This window comes from Fulmarus glacialis, unplaced genomic scaffold (assembly GCF_000690835.1).
Source record: "Fulmarus glacialis isolate BGI_N327 unplaced genomic scaffold, ASM69083v1 scaffold10616, whole genome shotgun sequence".
NCBI lineage: Eukaryota > Metazoa > Chordata > Aves > Procellariiformes > Procellariidae > Fulmarus > Fulmarus glacialis.
The window spans coordinates 44,786-49,174 of NW_009217476.1; the positions used below are offsets into that span (position 1 = coordinate 44,786).

Below are 4,389 nucleotides of genomic sequence, written 5' to 3' on the forward strand. Positions count from 1 at the left end.
GGATGGTGCTTTCTGCTTTATTTTCTGTGTGTGATGCTGCTCTGCCGAGGCCTGCGATAAAGACAGCTAACAAGGCTTGGGAATGCATTTGGGCGAGCAGGACGAGAAACATGTCATGAAAGGACCCCTGAAGCCCTGTTTCATGCTTGTGGTGGATTTAGTTGGATTAATTCTGGAACGCTTCCCACCGAGCATGGGCTGTGAGAACAGTGCCCTGGGGGAAGGCGTGGGGTGGCACACTCAATTAACACACAGGTATGTGTTTTTCTTCTGCGCTTATCAGCATTTCACACATCAGCTGCTCTTCTGCATAAAAGCAGAAAAACCCCTGACACGCTGGTGGCTGGGAAACTGAAGAGGAGAAGCTGGGAAGCAGCAGCAGAGGAGTACTGTGCTAAATGTCCTCCCTCACCTGAGCTTTGGCTGATCACCTGGACAGCAGCAGTTTCTGTCCTTGCTGAGGACTGGATGACAGCCTGCGAGAGTAGGGAGCACAGCACCCTGCTGCAGTAAAGGCCCCAGTCATTCCTTTTGGGATGTGTTTTGCCTCGGAGGAATTTTCCCCTTTAATCTGCTTCCCTTGATTAACAACCTACTTTCCAGGGCAAGATAATTTCCTGTGATTTACCTATAAGGAGCAAAAGCTTTCCTAACTCCCAGGAGTTGCTGGGTGAGAAGACAAAGCTCTCTGCTCTTCCTTGACCCGTAACCGGTACAGTTAGACACGATGCCGCCACACTGATGTACTGCCGCTGCCGTCCCCGCTCCCAGCCACATGCTCCCACTACTTTCACATGTTGGACGTTGTAACAGTGTGGCTGCAGGGAAGGTTAGCTCACCTGTCTGAACCAGCAAAAAATTAACCTGGCCACGGGGGGAGAAACCGACATAGAAAAGAGCAGTTTTCCATTGGATCAACCAGCTGAATCATTTCATCCCGGAGCTGCGCCATCAGTAGCTGAGACACAGGAAGGGATGGGAGCGGCTGTGAAGGAGCAGGACCTTGCCTTGGGGCAGCGGCTTAGGTTACATTAGCTAACTGTAATGTCATATTGCATTTGCACATCTTTCTATGCCTACCTGCTGCTCCCAATGAGGTAGTAACATCTGTTTCCAGTACTGATGGACATCACCTGTTCAGGAAGGCATTTAAACATCTTCCTCACCATTTCCGTAATTTCAGAATTGCTTATGCCAACTTCGATATTTATGATTCTGTTAAGATAACCATATGAAACACCCTGTATAACTATACATACATACATACAAACATACACACACACACATATGTGTGTGTATGTGCATATTTTACTCTAAGCACGGCATAATATGATGAGATATGCATGAGAAAAGGTAAACATTTTTCCACAGAAAAAATTTTCAAGAAAATAAGCACACAAATTCAAAACAGACGATCTTTCAGTGGAGAAAACTTCCAAGCAAAAAAAAAAAATCAACTTTTGCAAAGACTCGTGTCCAGATTTTGGATCTCATTTCTGAAAAAAAGGGCTGTTGCTCTAACACAGAATCTTGAAAAGAAATGATAGTAAGAAAAATTCCTGGCAGATGTTTTTGAACCACTACAGAACAATACATTTGATTTGAAACTAATTGTATATTAATAGTGTTTTAATGGAGGGGAGGAGGAACAGACAAGAAGTACTCTTAATGAATACTTAAATGGAAGCACTACTTCCATTAACTTCCAAGAAGTTAAATTAGTAAAAATAGTACCAACAATAATGATGGTAACAATGTAACCACATACCACTGAGCAAGCTGGATTTTTTTCAAAAGCTTCACAATGTAAATCCTTTTAATGGAAGAAGCACAACAGCAACGTGAGTCCAGTGACCTCCATGCCTAACAATACCAGGAGCCTGGAGTATTAAGCTCCAGGTCTGATTGATAAAATCTTTACATTTCCCTTTACGCTTACTGTTTCCCTTATATGTATCTCATACCAGGATATGAGATAAAGGGTGCTAGTACAAAGCCAATGACACCCAGCCTTGCTGCAGCGGGCACTGTGCTGAGAGGAATGAAATGACCAACCCGAATGAGCCAAGCAGAGCAATTTCTCGGCGGGGTAAGAGGCAGTGGGGCAGCCAGCATCAGCCCAAAGGGCTACGTGAAAGCCAAGAGACCTCTGCACAACTTGCAAAGCACTTTGTAAAGCCATAAGGTGGGAAAGATTGTGTGCCACAGTTAAGAGTGGCATAGCCCATCCTTACTCGCATGTGAGTGAATGCACAGCACTGTCCTCACAGGTGATAAAATATCTTCTACTACAGGAATACAGCCTTTGGGATCACGGAGCCCATGAGTCAATGGGAGTCAATGTCAAAATGGAGTCGATGTCAATTGCAGATACCACATCACCACAATCACTCACATAAATGTATCAAATAAAGCTTCTACATATATCATACCCTGTAAGTTGCACCCAAAGCCTACACAATCCCAAGGGACTCTTTTCTGGACTTCATGGGATTTAGACCAAGAACCTCAATCAGGAACTGTACAATCTGTTCAATCTGTCTGTACAGTGTGTCTGTACAATCAACGGCCATTTAAGAGTGTTGATACATGACTTAAAATAAAAGGATGATGCATTTGAGTTACATACTGATCAGCAGCTATGGAGCCTTTTATGTTCTGGCCTTTTAGATACTTCAGGATGTAATCGCCCTTGCTGGATTTGGACAGGATGAAAAAACGCCTTTTCCAGGAATTCTGCCAAAGAGAAAGTAATTTGTGTCTCATTAAAATTCAGGATAGCAGAAATAACAGATGCTTGTTGAGGGATTGCTGGAATATGACTAATCTGTGCTAGTATACCTGCGAGCTGAAAAGTTGAAGAGGTGGTGATTTGATGAGGAATCCGTGCTTGCAGACTCCACCTTCAGGGCAAAATGTATTTTGAGTTCTCACTAATCAAAGAGAAATGAACAGCACCATTACTTAATTTGCTGCCAATTAATCTCTTACAAAGACTTGCTTGAATTGGAAATTGTTGCTGAGCACTGGCTTTCTGTGCTTAAATGGCCATAAAGCACATTACAATTAGAGAAGACAAATCAAGGCTATATAGGACCAGGCCATGCTTCCCTGATGTCAATGTTACTGCTGACAACTGACCCAAACTGTAAACAAATGATAGTGACAATGTAGGGGGCTCTCATGAGCACCTGTCTTATTTAACTGGTCTTATTTAACTTCTGGAGTCCGGTCTTATTTAACTTCACAATTAGTGATCTGAAAGACAGTAAACAGCCCCCTAATGAAATTTGTAGATGGCATTCAATTTGGATAGGTTGCAAACACAGCTAAGGATAGACCATCTTACACCATGAATCATGATGTGACAACAGGAAGAAGTCTTGCAAGTAAAATATGAGCTAAAACCTTGGGGGGAAAAATGCCTGAATGTATTTGTTCATGACCCTCCACACTCTGTGGCCAGCTGTAGTTTAAGATTCACATTTTTTAATCACTGGTGGATTTCTGATCAAAATCTCATTTTTATTAATGCACTTTAACACACAATGAAAGGGATGGCAATCTCATTCCATTTTTTAAGCTATAAACTGTGTATGGGAAATTAAGATTTTTTAAGAATCCAGTGACTGAAAGGAGGACAGGCAACCTCATTTTGGATCTTCCAGTAAGGAACAGTAGAGAATATACATAAGCTCTGGGAAATATAACATGACCAAGCTTTGCGGTGATGCAAGAAACACTTGGTTTTGAAATCCCATTTACTACTGACTTCAGTGAAGGTAAGGCTTCATCATCAGTGCCTTGGAGATACTGACTCTATCTTCCAGTTCCCAGTTAATTTTTAAGGATTTTAGCATTTTTTACAAATGTCAGTTCAACCTCTGTGTCAGGGACAAGAAAAATTCTGCTATAAAGGGAAATGCTGCATTTAGGACAGATTCTTTAAGGAAGCAAGCAGAGGAGCAGAATTAACACACAGTGTAAGTCCAGATGAGATCTTCAAATTTTTCAGTATGCTATTTTCCCCTGGTTTTCACCTATTGTTTACCACAAAATCCTTGGCGGGTGGAGGGCAAAGAGAATGGTATCATATATTGATAAGAATGGATTGAAACCTGATTCAACCTTACTACTGACAAATCTTTGTAAATGAAATTTTGTACCTGCAGAATTTCTTTTACTTGTAGAAGCCATCCTGATTGTTTCTTCCACCCAGATACTAAAGAGAGCAAAAACCTTGAAGCTAATTCCTTTCGGTTTGCTTGCTGCTGAGCAGCATTTCACTGCACGCACGGTTGCCTGAGAAAGTAACAAATATTTCACAAGTGTTTATCTTCATAGTGATGATTAAACTATATAAAATAAACATAGAAAAATCTATAATAA

The 4,389-nt window shown here is 41.6% G+C and overlaps 1 protein-coding gene across 1 annotated transcript in view; it reads right to left on the reverse strand.

The window, feature by feature from the left end:
- The window catches only part of PLEKHS1 (pleckstrin homology domain containing, family S member 1), a 15,461-nt gene extending 11,264 nt beyond the window's left edge, over positions 1–4,197 (reverse strand). Inside the window, exons 1-4 of the mRNA XM_009579686.1 lie at positions 4,167–4,197; positions 2,842–2,933; positions 2,630–2,736; positions 1,081–1,215 (exon numbers count right to left, since the gene is read on the reverse strand). Of these exons, the coding sequence (XP_009577981.1) occupies positions 1,081–1,215; positions 2,630–2,736; positions 2,842–2,933; positions 4,167–4,197 (365 nt within the window). The remainder of the gene's footprint in view (positions 1–1,080; positions 1,216–2,629; positions 2,737–2,841; positions 2,934–4,166) is intronic.
- Positions 4,198–4,389: the final 192 nt, after the last annotated feature.